General features: G+C 48.9%; 1 protein-coding gene across 11 annotated transcripts in view; it reads left to right on the forward strand.

Moving 5' to 3' along the window:
- The window catches only part of celf2 (cugbp, Elav-like family member 2), a 714,069-nt gene that overhangs the window by 502,300 nt on the left and 194,421 nt on the right, over positions 1-17,348 (forward strand). For all 11 annotated transcript variants that reach the window (XM_078419503.1, XM_078419505.1, XM_078419504.1 and 8 more), the window contains one exon: positions 5,791-5,987. In XM_078419503.1, coding sequence (XP_078275629.1) covers positions 5,810-5,987 — 178 coding nt within the window. In that variant the 5' untranslated portion in view covers positions 5,791-5,809. The remainder of the gene's footprint in view (positions 1-5,790; positions 5,988-17,348) is intronic.

A 17,348-nucleotide genomic window follows, 5' to 3' on the forward strand; every position in this document is an offset into this window, starting at 1 on the left:
GAGGATCGGCCTAGGGATGGGTGACTGGGGTTGGTCAGGGATCAAGAGCGTTTAATTGTTGTATGCACCAATACCAGGAAAAAAATTACATTCGCACTTGCGGCAGTATGTGATAAACAAAAATGTAATAAATTAATAACAACAATACATAGAAACACAGAAAATAGGTGCAGGAGGAGGCCATTTGGCCCTTCGAGCCGTATCATGTTTAGTTTAGATAGACACAAAAAGCTGGAGTAACTCAGCGGGACAGGCAGCATCTCTGGAGAGAAGGATTGGGCGACGTTTCAGGTCGAGACCCTTACATAGAAACATAGAAAATAGGCACAGGAAGAGGCCATTCGGCCCGTCGAGCCAGCACCGCCATTCATTGTGATCATGGCTGATCGTTCACAATCAGTAACCCGTGTCTGCCTTCTCCCCATATCCCTTGATTCTGCCATCCCCCAGAGCTCTATCTAACTCTCTTTTAAATTCATCCAGCGAATTGGCCTCCACTGCCTTCTGTGGCAGAGAATTCCACAAATTCGTAACTCTCTGGGTGAGAGTTTTTTCTCACCTCAGTTTTAAATGGCCTCCCCTTTATTCTTTGACTGTGTGGCTCCTGGTTCTGGACTCCCATAAAAGCGCAGGAAGAAACTGCAGATGTTGGTTTGCATTAAAGATAGACACAAAGTGCCGGAGTAAACCATACGAGTTATTTACAAGTGCAAAATAATCCTGTGGTTTCTAGTTTAGTGTAGTTCAGAGATACAGTGCGGAAACAGGCCCTTCAGCCCACCGAGTCTGCACTGACTAGCAATCCCCGCACACTAACACTATCCTACACCCACTAGGGACAATTTACACTTATACCAAGACAATTAACCTACAAACCTGTACGTCTTTGGAGTGTGGGAGGAAACCGAAAATCTCGGAGAAAACCCACGCAGGTCACGGGGAGAACGTACAAACTCCGTACAGACAGCACCTGTCTAGTCAAGTCAATTTTAATTGTATGGCACATTTAAAAACAACCCACGTTGACCAAAGTGCTGTACATCAGTTCAGGTACTAAGAACGAACATACAATGGCACACAAACATAACAGCACATACATAAACAGTTCACAGCGCCCCCTCAGAGGGCCTCAAACGCTAGGGAGTAGAAATAGGTTTTGAGCCTGGACTTAAAGGAGTCGATGGAGGGGGGCAGTTCTGATGGGGAGAGGGATGCTGTTCCACAGTCTAGGAGCTGCAACCGCAAACCCAGGTCTCTGGCGCTGTGAGGCAGCAGCTCTACCGCTGCGCCACCGTGCCGCCCCATCAACGAGTGATTGAGTCAGATATTGATTGATTGACAGTCACAGCCTGCAGACGGGACCTTCGGCCCACTGAGTCTGTGGTGACCATTGATCACCCATTCACACTTTGTTCTGTGTGACCCCACACTCATATCCACTCCTATTGAGGGCGTGCAACGTAGGTTTACTAGGTTAATTCCCGGAATGGCGGGACTGTCATATGTTGAAAGACTGGAGCGACTAGACTTGTATACACTGGAATTTAGAAGGATGATAGGGGATCTTATCGAAACGTATAAAATTATTAAGGGGTTGGACACGTTAGAGGCAGGAAACATGTTCCCAATGTTGGGGGAGTCCAGAACAAGGGGCCATAGTTTAAGAATAAGGGGTAGGCCATTTAGAACTGAGATGAGGAAAAACTTTTTCAGTCAGAGAGTTGTGAATCTGTGGAATTCTCTGCCTCAGAAGGCAGTGGAGGCCAATTCTCTGAATGCATTCAAGAGAGAGCTAGATAGAGCTCTTAAGGATAGCGGAGTCAGGGGGTATGGGGAGAAGGCAGGAACGGGGTACTGATCGAGAATGATCAGCCATGATCACATTGAATGGCGGTGCTGGCTCGAAGGGCCGAATGGCCACCTCATGCACCTATTGTCTATTGTCTATTGTCTTACACATTAGAGGCAATTTTGAGGCCAATGTAGCTGCAAACCTGCACATCCACAGTATGTCGTAGGAAACTGGAGCAAGTGGGGGAAACCCACGCGGTCACAAGGTGAAAATGCAAACTCCACACAGACAGCACCCGGGGTCAGGATCGAACCTGGGTCGCTGGCGCTGTGCGGCAGCAACCCCACCGACTGCGTCACTGTGCTGCGGGCAAATGCTGCACCACAACGGGCAACACTGCCCAACCCGCCCATGGTCACGGTTCACTCAAGCAGTCTTCCTCTTTCTGCATCTAAATCGGTCAGCAAAACCCTGCCGTCCTTTCTCACTTCTCTGCTTGCCCAGCCCCCGCTTAAAGAAACCCACACTATTCTCGTCCTCAGCCACTTAGTGAGTTCAACGCACTCCCCACTCCATCTACAAAGGATTCTCTAGTGAATTCCCCATTGGACTTAAGTTCGTAAGTGATGGGAACAGAATTAGGCCATTCAGCCCATCAGGTCTACTCTGCCATTCAATCATGGCTGATCTATCTCTCCCTCTCAACCCCATTCTCCTGCCTTCTCCCCACAACCCCTGACACCCGTAATATCTATCCTTGCCGTTAAAAAATCCATTGGCTTGGCCTGTACAGCCGCCTGTGGCAATGTGTGTTGACAAGAACTGGATGTGGTATAAGCATGGATTAATATGGGCTTGTCATAACCAGAACCACTTTACAATTCTATCCCACTATCAATCCTCGTCCTACTGCTGGATCTGCTGATATTTTAAAATAACTTTGCTTCACTATGGCACAACATCCACTTGCAACAGGAAGACACGAAATGCTGGAGTAACTCAGCGGCTCAGGCAGCTTCTTCAGACTGATCAAGGGTCTCGACCCAAAACGTCACCCATTCCTTCTCTCCCAAGATGCTGTCTGACCCGCTGAGTTACTCCAGCATTTTGTGTCTACCTTCGATTTAAACCAGCATCTGTAGTTTTTTCCTATCCACTTGCAACACTTCTTTACTCTGGGTGAAGTTTAGTTTAGTTTAGAGATGCAGCGCGGAAACATAGAAACATAGAAAATAGGTGCAGGAGCAGGCCATTCGGCCCTTCGAGCCTGCACCGCCATTCAATATGATCATGGCTGATCATCCAGCTCAGTAACCTGTACCTGCCTTCTCTCCATACCCCCTGATCCCTTTAGCCACAAAGGCCACATCTAACTCCCTCTTAAATATAGCCAATGAACTGGCCTCAACTACCTTCTGTGGCAGAGAATTCCACAGACTCACCACTCTCTGTGTGAAGAAATGTTTTCTCATCTCGCTCCTAAAAAACTTCCCCCTTATCCTTAAGCTGTGACCCCTGGTTCTGGACTCCCCCAACATCGGGAACAATCTTCCCGCATCCAGCCTCTCCAACCCCTTAAGAACTTTATATGTTTCTATAAGATCCCCCCTCAGAAGGGAAACAGGCCCTTCGGCCCACCGAGTCCGTGCCGACCAGCAATCCCCGCACACTAACACTGTCCTGCCCACACTGGGGACAATTTACAATTTCACCAATTCGAGAGATGCTGCACTAGAGATCCTCCAGCACATTGTGTCTCCCTGCAAACTGCATCTGCGGTTTCTTGTGCCACCAGTTGCCTTCCTTGGCAAAAACCCAGCTTCCAAACTAGACAAGTCTGGACCCAATGTGTGAGTCAGAAGGCCCTCTGAAGAAGAGTCCCGACTCGAAACATCTCCCATCCATCTTCTTCGGCGATGCTGCCTGACCCGCTAAGTTCTCCTTCCACAAAAGGAAGGCAGAGCGCTGGAGTAACTCAGCAGGTCAGGCAGCATCTCTGGAGAACGTGGTGAATAGGTGACATTTTGAGCCGGGACCCTTCTTCAGGCAAAATCTCCGGAGAGCGTGGACAGGTGACATTTGGGGTCAGGGCCCTTCTTCAGGAAACACCTCTGGAGAAATCTGCACGAGGGAACTGCAGACGCTGGTTTAAAGCGAAGAGAGACACAAAAAGCCGGAGTAACTCAGCGGGACAGGCAGCGTCTCTGGAGAGAAGGAATGGGTGACATTTCGGTTCTCTGGAGAACGCGGATGGGTGACGTTTAGGGGCGACACCCTTCTTCAGCCTTCTGATTCTCGTGCCCTAGGTTAGAAGCCAATCAGCCAAGCTGGAGTGAGGTTTGGTTTGGTTGGCCCCTTGTTACGTCCTCGTGTCTGCTTGTTAGTTCTGCGTTCTTGTGCAAAGGAGAGAAGCGGTTTAACCACCGGGCCTTTGTGGTCGAGCAGAGCGCATATCACAGGAAGACCCAGCTGTACGGCCGAAGAAAACAACGCTCTAAAAGAGAGGGCGAACCAACCTGAGCTCTCTTTAAAAATAGGGAGGAGGAAAAAGAATCTGGATAATCCTTCAAGAGCGATCAAGAATCAGGATGTAGGGGACACTCTGTCCTGGCTTGAACAGATTATACCGATTCCGTGAATATAACTGGAAAGATTTGCATACTCATGGCGATTGAGTCATTTGATGCGGGCTCTTGACACTTCCTGTCATGTGAGCCTGCCTTCCTTGACGTTAATCGAGCTTCGCCTTGTCTCTGAGTCTGGCAGCAGCCCTCGTTCTCCAGCCAGTAACGGTACTGATTCGCCGGGCCTTCCCTGGTCTCCAAACGCGCCCAGCAGAGGTAACACCTGGGGTGTCATCACCTCACCTCGGCTCACCGTCTCGCTGTGCCTCGTGGTGAATAGTTTCTGGGCCTCGGTGGCGTTGAGAGTCACCGCAGTTGCTGCCTGTTAACCTCTCGGGCAGCTGGGCCCGTTTGCACATCCTCGGGTGCAGGTATCTCCCCCACCTGCGCAAGGTGGGTTTGCACAAAGGGCGACCCTTTCCCGCGACCGGGCGGTGCAAGGTGGTCTCTCCATTCTTCCAGTAGAGACGCTGGGTCTATTTAAGCTACGGTAAAGAGTTCGGAGTCCCACCTTGTACCTTGTTCTGAGATGGTACCTGGTCAGGAAGTCAATACTTGTAGACACTGGGAACTGCAGAGGCTGGAAACTTGTGCAGAACACAAAGTGCTAGTGTGACCCAACGGGTCAGGCAACATCTCTGGAGGAAATGTGTCGGCAGGAACTGCAGGTGCCGGTTTATACCGAAGATAGACACAAAGTGCTGGAGTAACTCAGCGGGTGAAGCAGCTTCTCTGGAGGGAAGGAATAGATGACGTTGACGGGAAGATTGGGGTCTTCAGACCTTCCTCCATCTGAAGAAGGGTCTCGAGCTGAAACGTCACCTATTCCTTTTCTCCACAGATGCTGACTGACCCGCAGAGTTACTCAAGCATTTTGTGTCTTTCTTCAACATCTCTGGAGGACGTAGATAGGCGACATTTTCTGGTTTAAGTCTGAAGGGTCCCGTCCTGAAATGTTATGTCTCCGTGTCCTCCAGAGATACCACACAATCGAATGTAATTAAAAAATGAACTGTAGAGGGAAAAAAAACCTGCAGATGCTGGCTTAAATCGAAGGCAGACGCAAATGCTGGAGTAACTCAGCGGGGCAGGCAGCATCTCGGGAGAGGAGGAATGGCCGATGCTCCGGGTCGAGACCCTTCTTCAGGCGATGCTGGTTTATACCAATGATAGATGCAAAATGCTGGAGTAACTCAGCGGGTGAAGGCAGCATCTCTGGAGAAAATGAATAGGTGGCGTTTCGGGTCGGGACCCTTGCTGAGTTCCTCCAGCTATTTGTGCCCTGCCGTCGATGCTTTCAGTTTGGCCTGATAGAGCGGGCTGCCATTCCTGCCCTGTGTCTAACCTGGTGCTTCCGTATCTTGCCTTCAACAGTAACGGTACGAATAACAAGATGAATGGTGCAATCGATCACTCGGACCAGCCTGACCCCGACGCCATCAAGATGTTCGTTGGCCAGATCCCACGGTCCTGGTCAGAAAAAGAGCTCAAGGAACTGTTTGAGCCGTACGGAACAGTCTACCAGATCAACGTGCTACGAGACCGCAGCCAAAACCCTCCACAGAGCAAAGGTACGGACTTTAATCGTGTTGCAACACTGCCTGTTACCTGTAGCACTTGTGACCACTGAGAACAATGCTTCCTCCTTAACCTTTGATCGATCGATCTGTCCGTGACCTTGTACAGCATGCAATGGGTTAAATCACGCAGATAAAATCATGTCATAAGTGATAGGAGCAGAATTAGGCCATTCGGCCCATCAAGTCTACTCCGCCATTCAATCATGGCTGTTCCATCTCTCCCTCCTAACCCCATTCTCCTGCCTTCTCCCCATTTCCTCTGACACCCATACTAATCATAGAAAATAGGTGCAGGAGTAGGCCATTCGGCCCTTCGAGCTAGCACCGCCATTCAATATGATCATGGCTGATCATCCAAAATCAGTACCCAGTTCTTGCTTTTTCCCCGTATCCCTTGATTCCTTTCGCCCTAAGAGCTAAATCCAACTCTCTCTTGAAATCTCTTAAATTCTCTCAAGAATCTATCTCTCTCGGCCTTAAAAATATCCATCGGCTTGGCCTCCTCAGCCTTCAGTGGCAAAAAAATCCACAGATTCACCACCCTCTGGCTAAAGAGATTCCTCCTCATCTCCTTCCTAGACGAGCGTCCTTTAATTCTGAGGCTGCGGCCTCTGGTCTTAGACTCTCCCACCAGCGGAATCATCCTCTCCACATCCACTCTATCCAGGCCTTTCACACAGCTGGGCACAAAAGGCTGGAGTGACACAGCAGGTCAAGCGAGCAGCATCTCTGGAGAGAAGGGACGGGTCTGAGAGTCAGGGGAAAGGGAAACAAGAGATGTGGACGGTGATATAGAGAGATATAGAACAAATGAATGAAAGATGTTTCGATTTAGAGATACAGCGCGGAAACAGGCCCTTCGGCCCACCGAGTCCGCGCCGCCCAGCGATCCCCGCACATTAACACTATCCCACACACACTAGGGACAATTTTTACATTTACCCAATCAAATAACCTACAAACCTGCACGTCTTTGGAGTGTGGGAGGAAACCGAAGATCTCGGAGAAAACCCACGCAGGTCACGGGGAGAGCGTATAAACTCCGTACAGACGGCGCCCGTAGTCAGGATCGAACCTGAGTCTCCGGCACTGCATTCGCTGTAAGGCAGCAACTCCACCGCTGCGCCACCGTGCCGCTGAAAGATATGCACAAAGTAACGACGATCAAGGAAATCTGGAGCCCACAATGGTCCATTGTTGGGTGTGGGCTTGGTGATGACTGCGATTGATAGATATACATTGTCTGCATGTGGGATTGGCGGAACGTTTAGAATTTCCTCTTTCTGGAAAATGTAAAACTGTATGAGGTTAAGTTAAACAACTGGTTTTGCCGTTGGGGACTTGTTGCAATATTTTCTTACCTTTATGCCAAAGAGGTTTTATCGCTTGCTAAATACAACTGGAGAGACCGAGATGACAGCTGGAATGCTGCAAGGATATCTAAACTGCTTCCAAAACAACAACAGAAGGGGGTCACGTGGTTGACTCCTGAAATTTTAGGAGACGAGGCTGCACGGTGGCGCAGCGGTAGAGCTGCTGGCTTTACAGCGCCGGAGACCCGGGTTCTATCCTGACTACGGGTGCTGTCTGTACGGAGTTTGCACGTTCTCCCCGTGACCTTGCGTGGGTTTTCCCCGGGGGCTCCGGTTTCCTCCCACACTCCAAAGACGTGCGGGTTTGTAGGTCGATTGGCTTCTGTAAATTGTAAGTTGTCTCTCGTGTGCGGGGATGGTGGTTAGTGTGCGGGGATCGCAGGTCGGCACGGCCTCGGTGGGCCGCAGGACCTGTTTCGGGTCGAGACCCTTCCTCGGACTGATGTCAGGGGAGTGGGAGGTACATAGAAACATAGAAAATAGGTGCAGGTGTAGGCCATTCGGACCTTCGAGCCTGTACGCACCGCCATTCAATATGATCATGGCTGATCATCTAACTCAGTATCCCGTACCTGCCTTCTCTCCATACCCCCTGATCCCTTTAGCCACAAGGGCCACATCTAACTCCCTCTTAAATATAGCCAATGAACTGGCCTCAACTACCTTCTGTGGCAGAGAATTCCACAGATTCACCACTCTGTGTGAAAAAAAACGTTCTCATCTCGGTCCTAAAAGACTTCCCCCTTATCCTTAAACTGTGACCCCTTGTTCTGGACTTCCCCAACATCGGGAACAATCTTCCTGCATCTAGCCTGTCCAACCCCTTAAGATTTTTGTAAGTTTCTAGAAGATCCCCCCTCAATCTTCTAAATTCCAGCGAGTACAAGCCGAGTCTATCCAGTCTTTCTTCATATGAAAGTCCTGCCATCCCAGGAATCAATCTGGTGAACCTTCTCTGTACTCCCTGTATGGCAAGAATGTCTTCATAGATCAGGAAGTGCGTAGGTGAGTTAGCGTAAGGTGTGAAAACCTTAGGCAACGGGAATGGAGATCAAGGAAAGTGGAGTTTGACAAGTGTAGTATGAAAATGCAGCGTGACACGATGGGAATGCCAAGTACGTGTCCCATTAGGAGCGCCGCGCAGAGCCCAAAATAAAAGCGGGATTCTTGGCTTTCCTTCCAAGAGCCTGATTCCAGCGACTTAGTGTCAGAGCAGCTGTTGGGGGTTCAGTTACATCGGGTCATGATCTCAACGTGCGGCTCGAGAGGCTGGCCCACATGCGTGGCATTGGCAGGGGCAACGAGCCTTGCCCTCAGCTCAGTCACGGCACACAGCCAGAGTCCAGCCAGTTTCCACCTCCGGCAGTCATCTTCTGACGCTGTCCTTTGTTGGTACCGTGCCCACTCTTCAACCACCCCATCGGAGGTTCTGCCCAGCTGAGAGCTGCAGGACTTGCCCACAAGATGTCCAAACCCAACCCAGTCCCAACCACTTATCATGTGTAAGAAAGAATTGCAGGCGCTGGTTTAAATCGAAGATGGACACCTTCTTCAGTCTGAAGAAGGCTCTCGACCCTAAAACGTCACCCATTCCTTCTCTCCAGAGATGCTGCCTGTCCCGCTGAGTTACCCCAGCATTCTGTGTCTATCTCCCAAGTACGTATAACTTGTTCCAGATCGAAGTTCACAAAATGCTGGAGTAACTCAGCAGGTCGGGCAGCATCTCAGGAGAGAAGGAATGGGCGACGTTTCGGGTCGAGACCCTTCTTCAGACTGATGTTCCAGACCTCCCTTCTGTTGACTCCATCGGCAAGGCCAGCAGCATAATCAAGGACCAGTCTCACCCCGGTCACTCCCTCTTCTCCCCTCTCCCATCATGCAAGAGGTGCAGAAGTGTGAAAACGCACACCTCCAGATTCAGGGACAGTTTCTTCCCAGCTGTTATCAGGAAACTGAACCATCCTACAATCAACTAGAGAGCAGTCATGAGCTAATATCTACCAATAGACAATAGACAATAGACAATAGGTGCAGGAGTAGGCCATTCAGCCCTTCGAGCCAGCACCGCCATTCAATGTGATCATGGCTGATCACTCTCAAGCAGTACCCCGTTCCTGCCTTCTCCCCATACCCCCTCACTCCGCTATCCTTAAGAGCTCTATCCAGCTCTCTCTTGAAAGCATCCAACGAACTGGCCTCCACTGCCTTCTGAGGCAGAGAATTCCACACCTTCACCACTCTCTGACTGAAAAGGTTCTTCCTCATCTCCGTTCTAAATGGCCTACCCCTTATTCTTAAACTGTGGCCCCTTGTTCTGGACTCCCCCAACATTGGGAACATGTTTCCTGCCTCTAATGTGTCCAACCCCTAATTATCTTATATGTTTCAATAAGATCCCCCCTCATCCTTCTAAATTCCAGTGTATACAAGCCCAATCGCTCCAGCCTTTCAACATACGACAGTCCCGCCATTCCGGGAATTAACCTAGTGAACCTACGCTGCACGCCCTCCATAGCAAGAATATCCTTCCTCAAATTTGGAGACCAAAACTGCACACAGTACTCCAGGTGCGGTCTCACCAGGGCCCGGTACAACTGTAGAAGGACCTCTTTGCTCCTATACTCAACTCCTCTTGTTACGAAGGCCAACATTCCATTGGCTTTCTTCACTGCCTGCTGAACCTGCATGCTTCCTTTCATTGACTGATGCACTAGGACACCCAGATCTCGTTGAACTCCCCCTCCTCCTAACTTGACACCATTCAGATAATAATCTGCCTTTCTATTCTTACTTCCAAAGTGAATAACCTCACACTTATCTACATTAAACTGCATCTGCCATGTATCCGCCCACTCACACAACCTGTCCAAGTCACCCTGCAGCCTTATTGCATCTTCCTCACAATTCACACTACCCCCCAGCTTAGTATCATCTGCAAATTTGCTAATGGTACTTTTAATCCCTTCGTCTAAGTCATTAATGTATATCGTAAATAGCTGGGGTCCCAGCACCGAACCTTGCGGTACCCCATTGGTCACTGCCTGCCATTCCGAAAGGGACCCATTTATCCCCACTCTTTGCTTTCTGTCTGTCAACCAATTTTCTATCCATGTCAGTACCCTACCCCCAATACCATGTGCCCTAATTTTGCCCACTAATCTCCTATGTGGGACCTTGTCGAAGGCTTTCTGAAAGTCGAGGTACACCACATCCACTGACTCTCCCCTGTCAATTTTCCTAGTTACATCCTCAAAAAATTCCAGTAGATTTGTCAAGCATGATTTCCCCTTCGTAAATCCATGCTGACTCGGAATGATCCCGTTACTGCTATCCAAATGCTCAGCAATTTCGTCTTTTATAATTGACTCCAGCATCTTCCCCACCACTGATGTCAGACTAACTGGTCTATAATTACCCGTTTTCTCTCTCCCTCCTTTCTTAAAAAGTGGGATAACATTTGCTATCCTCCAATCCACAGGAACTGATCCTGAATCTATAGAACATTGAAAAATGATCTCCAATGCTTCCACTATTTCTAGAGCCACCTCCTTAAGTACCCTGGGATGCAGACCATCAGGCCCTGGGGATTTATCAGCCTTCAGTCCCATCAGTCTACCCAAAACCATTTCCTGCCTAATGTGGATTTCCTTCAGTTCCTCCATCACCCTAGGTTCTCCGGCCCCTAGAACATTTGGGAGATTGTGTGTATCTTCCTCAGTGAAGACAGATCCAAAGTAACGGTTTAACTCGTCTGCCATTTCTTTGTTCCCCATAATAAATTCCCCTGTTTCTGTCTTCAAGGGACCCACATTTGCCTTGACTATTTTTTTTCTCTTCACGTACCTAAAAAAACTTTTGCTATCCTCCTTTATATTATTGGCTAGTTTACCCTCGTACCTCATCTTTTCTCCCCGTATTGCCTTTTTAGTTAACTTTTGTTGCTCTTTAAAAGAGTCCCAATCCTCTGTCTTCCCACTCTTCTTTGCTATGTTATACTTCCTCTCCTTAATTTTTATGCTGTCCCTGACTTCCCTCGTCAGCCACAGGTGTCTCTTACTCCCCTTAGAGTCTTTCCGCCTCTTTGGAATAAATTGATCCTGCAACCTCTGCATTATTCCCAGGAATACCTGCCATTGCTGTTCTACCGTCTTCCCTGCTAGGGCCTCCTTCCAGTCAATTTTGGCCAGCTCCCGCCTCATGCCTCTGTAATCCCCTTTGCTATACTGTAATACCGACACTTCCGATTTTCCCTTCTGCCTTTCCATTTGCAGAGTAAAACTTATCATGTTGTGATCACTGCCTCCTAATGGCTCTTTTACCTCTAGTCCCCTTATCAGATCAGGATCATTACACATTGGAGACCCTCGGTCTATTTTAATCAGACTTGACAGGATTTCATCTTGCATTTAATGTTATTCATGTTATTCCCTTTATCATATATCTGTACACTGTGGGTGGCTCAGTTGTAATCGTGTACAGTCTTTCAGCTGACTGGTTAGCACGCAACAAAAGCTTCTCACTGCACCTCGTTACACGTGACAATAAACTAATCTAAAGCAACCTAACTAAAGCGATAAACAAGATGGGCACAAAATGTTGGAGTAGCTCGGCCGGGTCAGGCAGAATCTCTGGAGAAAATGAAGAGGTGACATATTGGATCGGGACTCGTCTTCAAAGTTTTCTTCAGACTTAGTGTAGTGTAAAGAGACAGCGTGGGAACAGGCCCTTCGGCCCACCGAGTCCGTGCCGACCAGCGATCACCCCGTACACTAGTTCTATCTAGATTTAGGTTTTTAGATTTTTAGATTTTGAGATACAGCGCAGAAACAGGCCCTTCGGCCCACCGAGTCCGCGCCGCCCAGCGATCCCCGCACACTAACACCATCCTACTCCCACTAGGGACAGTTTTTACATTTCCCCAGCCAATTAACCTACAAACCAAACCTGTACGTCTTTAGAAACATAGAAACATAGAAAATAGGTGCAGGAGTAGGCCATTCGGCCCTTCGAGCTTGCACCGCCATTCAATATGATCATGGCTGATCATTCAGCTCAGTAGCCTGTACCTGCCTTCTCTCCATACCCCCTGATCCCTTTAGCAAAAAGGGCCACATCTAACTCCCTCTTAAATATAGCCAATGAACTGGCCTCAACTACCTTCTGTGGCAGAGAATTCCACAGACTCACCACTCTCTGTGTGAAGAAATGTTTTCTCATCTTGGTCCTAAAAGACTTCCCCCTTATCCTTAAGCTGTGACCCCTGGTTCTGGACTTCCCCAACATCGGGAACAATCTCCCCGCATCTAGCCTCTCCAACCCCTTAAGAATTTTATATGTTTCTATAAGATCCCCCCTTTGGAGGGAGTACACTAGGGACAATTTACAGAAGCCAATTAGTCTATAATCCTGCACACCTTTGGGATGTGGGAGGAAACCGGAGCACACGGAGAAAACCCACTCAGGTCACGGGGGGGAGAAACGTACAAACTCCGCACAGACAGCACCGGTAGTCAGGATGGAACCCGGGTCTCTGGCGCCGCGAGGCAGCAACTCTACCGCTGCGCCACCGTGCCGAGGTTGGTGAACATCCGCCGCTGCTTCATTTCCTCACTGACGGCGTATTCATAAAGCATCTTTCAAATGTGCTCGGTAACCTTTCTTGAATGAAGAATGAATGGCTGTGATTCAGGCAACGGACGCAGAGAAGAGAGCAGGACAAAGGGATGACTGATAGGATCATCGCTGGGTCACGGCTGAGGGTGGCCAATTTTCCAGGCTGCTTCCCCTCCCATCGTAAGTGGCCTGTGGTCACTTCTACATCCACTGCAGGCCTTTGGTTAACTGCACACTAGAGAGCTATCTGCCTGGATGTTCATCTCTAAATGGCCATACTAAACGCGCCATACTGTGGCCTCAGTTGTGCTCATCCCTCAAGGTTTAATCTATTGTCCTCTTTGGAATGAGTTTCATATGTAAGACTGTTTATTACAGTAGATGCTTTGCAAGGCATGTTTTATCTAAACCAGGGATGAATCATTGGGCAATCATCTCTGACAATGTGGCCCCCTCAATAGTGGTTAGTTTAATTTAGTTTAGTTTACAGTCATAGAGTCTTACAGCGTGGAAACAGGCCCTTCGGCCTAACTTGCCCACATTGGACAACACTATGTCGATAGTGCCCCATCGACACTAGTCCCACCTGGCCGCATTTGGCCCATATCTCTCTAACTCTGTCCAATCCTCGTACCTGTCTCACTGTTTCCTAAACGTTGCGATAGTACCTGCTTTTAGTTTAGTTATTATTGTCTCGTGTAACGAGGTACAGTGAAAAGCTTTTTTGTCGCGTGCTATCAGTGGAAAGAATGTACACGATTATAATCGAAGCGTCCACAGTGTACAGATAAGTTCATAAGTCATTGGAGCATAATTAGCCCATTCGGCCCATCGAGTCTACTCCACCATTCGATCATAGCTGATCTATCTTTCCCTCTCAGCCCCATTCTCCTGCCTTCTCCCCATAACCCCTGACTCAGGTCTGTGTGGAGTTTGTATGTTCTCCCTGTTATTGCTTGGGATTTCTTCGGGTGGATCGACCGGGCTTTTATCCATTGGAATTTAGAAGGACGAGAGGGGATCTTATAGAAAAATATAAAATTCTTAAGCGATTGGACAGGCTAGATGCAGGAAAAATGTTCCTGATGTTGGGGGAGTCCAGAACCAGGGGTCATAGTTTAAGAATAATGGGTAGGCCATTTAGGACTGAGATGAAGAAAAACTTTTTCACCCAGAGAGTTGTGAATCTGTGGAATTCTCTGCCACAGAAGGCAGTGGAGGCCAATTCACTGGATGTATTCAAAAGAGAATTAGATGTAGCTCTTAGGGCTAATGGAATCAAGGGATATGGAGAGAAAGCAGGAACGGGGTACTGATTTTGGATGAGCAGCCACGATCATATTGAATGGCGGTGCTGGCTCGAAGGGCCGAATGGCCTCCTCCTGCACCGACATTCTATGTTTCTGTTTCCGCCCACATTCCAAAGACATGCGGGTTGGTGGGTTAATTGGCTTCTGTAAATTGTTCCTAGTGTGCAGGATGCGAAAGTGGGATAACGTAGAACTAGTGTGAATGGGTGATCGATTGTAGGTGGGGACTCGGTGAGCCGAGGGGCCTGTTTCCACGCTGTATCTCTAAACTAAAGCAACAGTACATGGAGCAGGTGATGGATGGTGTGACCCTTTAAACTCGAGCACTAAGCACTTTGAGAATGTCTTATCAAAGCAGAATCTGACACCAAGCCACATTTGGAAATGTTAAAGAAGACACAAAATGTTGGAGTAACTCAACGGGTCAGGCAGCATCCTTGGAGAACATGCGTCGGTGACGTTTTGGGTCGGGACCCTTCTTCAGACTAATTGCCGAGTGTGGTGGGGTGGGGGGGTGTGGGGGGAGGGGGAGTAGAGAGCTGGGAGAGAGGAGGGGTAGAAGCGAATAAATTCTAGATGACCGAAAAGGTCAGAGTGAGCCTTGAAAGACGTCTTGATAATTTGATTCACCTGGGGTGGCACGGTGGTGCAGCCATTGAGTTGCTGCCTTACAGCGCCAGAGACCCAGGTTCGATCTTGACTGCGGGTGCTGTCTGAATGGAGTTTGTACATTTTATCCCCGCGACCTGTGTGGGGTTTCTCCGGGTGCCCTGGTCTCCTCCCACACTCCAAAGGCTTACAGGTTTGTAGGTTAATCGGCTTTGGTAAACTGTCCCTAGTGTGAAGGATAGAACTAGTGCCGGGGGATCGCTGGTCGGCACATCCTCACTGTATTTCTAAACTAAAGTTGATTGTAGATTGTGCTGCTTAAAGATTGTCACTGGGTAAAGCATTAAGTGCACACTGTTGAAGTGCTGAATATAGCATTAACTGAGGCACCGTGCTGCCTTTTAACATACCCCGATCCACTTGAGAGAGATGGGTCGGCCTTGCGACATTTGGAGCTCGCTGTTTCCATGGCAACGGGCGGCCATCTTCTCGGAGGCTGGAAATTAAGCTTCCTTCCTTGTTAGCCTGACTGTACCAACTCAAACATGTAGAACTTTAAAACAGCAAATCCTACACTGGCGAGAAGGTTGACATCTACGGACAAGCAGCAGTACAGGTGCAGCTCGAAACCTCACCCTAAGCCAGAAACGCTGACCCTAGTGGTAGTAAAGAAAGGTGCAAGCCTAATGGGAAGAGAGTGGTTAAGGAAGTACCCTGGATTGTTGTCAAATCTAGCCAGCAAGAACACGCCAGAGTCGAGATTAAGTCCAGCGAGTAGTATGCACAGTTCGCAAGATGCCATGGACAAACACGCCAAACTGTTTGATAACAGCAGCCATGGAGTACTGAAGGGATACCAAGCCAAGGTACATCCACAAGACGGAAACAGGGGAGCAAAGTTTTACAAGGCAGCTCCTGTTTCATATGCTGCTAGAAAGCAGATTGATGCCGCATTGGAGGACTTGCTGCTGGCTAGCATTATCAAGCCAGTGAAGACAGCAGATTCCGCATGCCCGATCATAGCTGTTCTGAAGCCAGATGGGAGAATGAGAGTCTGTGGCAACTACAAGCTCACAGCAAATAAGGTGCTGAAAGTCGAACAGTATCCCCTTCCAACTTTGGAGGATCTACTGCAGGAACTGGAAGGAGGAGAAAAGTTCTCTAAACTAGACCTCTCCCATGCCTATCATCAGATAGAGTTATACCCTGGAGCTCGAAAGTTCACCACGATTAACACACACAAAGGTCTCTTCGAGTATACCAGACTGCCCTTTGGGATATCCAGCGCACCAGCCATGTTCCAGAGAACCATAAAGAGTCTGCTAGCCGATATTCCCATGTGCAAGCCATACCTTGATGATATCATCATCAGCGGAAAGACTGACGAAGAGCACCTCAGGAACCTGGAAGCGGTCCTGTCAAGACTAGAGACGTTACGTCTGATGAAGGAGAAGTGTGCACTGATGCAAGAGTCAGTCGACTATCTCGGACATCGACTGAACAAGAATGGTCTTCGCCCTCTTCAAGACAAAGTTGATGCGGTGCGGGAAGCCAAGCGGCCTGTGAACCAAAGCCAACTCCAGGCATACCTCGGGTTACTGGGGTATTACAGGAAGTTTATACCCAACCTGTCACAGGAGATTGCACCATTGACTCAGATGCTGAAGGCAGAGTACAGATCAGCAGATTCAAAGAGTGGGAGGAGAAGCAGCAAGCCTGATCCCAAGTTCGAATGGGGAAAGGAACAAGAGCAGGCAGGCATTCCAGAGATCCAAGCGTCTTCTTCAGAGTGACAGTGTGCTGACGCACTACGATCCAGCCAAACCCATCCTGCTCCAAACGGATGCAAGCCCCTATGGCTTAGGTGCTGTGATAAGCCATGTTGAATCAGATGGACAAGAACGCCCGATAGCTTTCGCTTCACGCACTCTCAAGCCCAGCGAAGGGAACTACGCGCAATATGAAAAGGAGGGTTTATCGATAATCTTCGGACTGAAGAAGTTCCACAAGCAGTTACATGGAAGGTCTTTCAACATTGTGACTGATCACAAGCCTCTGATGGGACTGTTTGGAGACCACAAGCCGGCCAGCCCGATGGCCTCTGCTCGCGTAGCAAGATGGCATATGATCCTGTCTGCCTACAGTTACAAGATAGTCCATCGAGAAGGCAAGAAGCAGATGCGTTGTCGCGCCTGTCGATCCACGAACAGGACTCTTCATGGAATCTTCCGGAGCTCGCCGAGCTTGATGAAGCTCCAGAGACATGCATCAACATGCTCACCGATCCGGACACACGCCCTGTTGATGCACAGGAAGTGAAGAGAGCCACCAAGAAGGACAGAGTTCTCTCCAAGGTGAAGAACCACATCATGGAAGGACGGCCAAGAGCAAGGAATCTTCCAGAAGAAGTAAAGCCCTTTGCCAGCAAGAAAGAAGAGCTGTCAGTG

The sequence above is a fragment of the Rhinoraja longicauda genome, chromosome 23, assembly GCF_053455715.1.
Source record: "Rhinoraja longicauda isolate Sanriku21f chromosome 23, sRhiLon1.1, whole genome shotgun sequence".
In the NCBI taxonomy this organism is placed as follows: Eukaryota; Metazoa; Chordata; class Chondrichthyes; order Rajiformes; family Arhynchobatidae; genus Rhinoraja; species Rhinoraja longicauda.